At 57.4% G+C, this 209-nt stretch overlaps 1 protein-coding gene across 1 annotated transcript in view; it reads right to left on the bottom strand.

Annotated features, from left to right (window-relative positions):
- The window catches only part of LOC102677335, a 12,617-nt gene that overhangs the window by 2,824 nt on the left and 9,584 nt on the right, over positions 1-209 (bottom strand). The window contains exon 5 of the mRNA XM_031509668.1: positions 1-209. This exon is cut by the window's right edge and continues 1 nt beyond it. Coding sequence (XP_031365528.1) covers positions 1-209 — 209 coding nt within the window.

Here is a 209-nt window from a genome sequence, read left to right on the forward strand (position 1 = left end):
GATTTTGCCGCTGCCCGTTGAAGATCTCCTCGTAGAGATCTATGTTGTCCACGTTCACGGCTCCGTTGAACGTGATCGTGATCATTTGGGGTACCTGGGATGGCTCGATGTTCCCTGGGATCCTCGTACCGTCGGCGGAACAGTAACAGTCGGGGAGCACGCATTGCGTTGGGTCGCAGTCTGGTGCACGGTTCGGGTCCGTTTCCACC

This window comes from Apis dorsata, unplaced genomic scaffold (genome assembly GCF_000469605.1).
Source record: "Apis dorsata unplaced genomic scaffold, Apis dorsata 1.3 scaffold_169, whole genome shotgun sequence".
Classification (NCBI taxonomy): domain Eukaryota; kingdom Metazoa; phylum Arthropoda; class Insecta; order Hymenoptera; family Apidae; genus Apis; species Apis dorsata.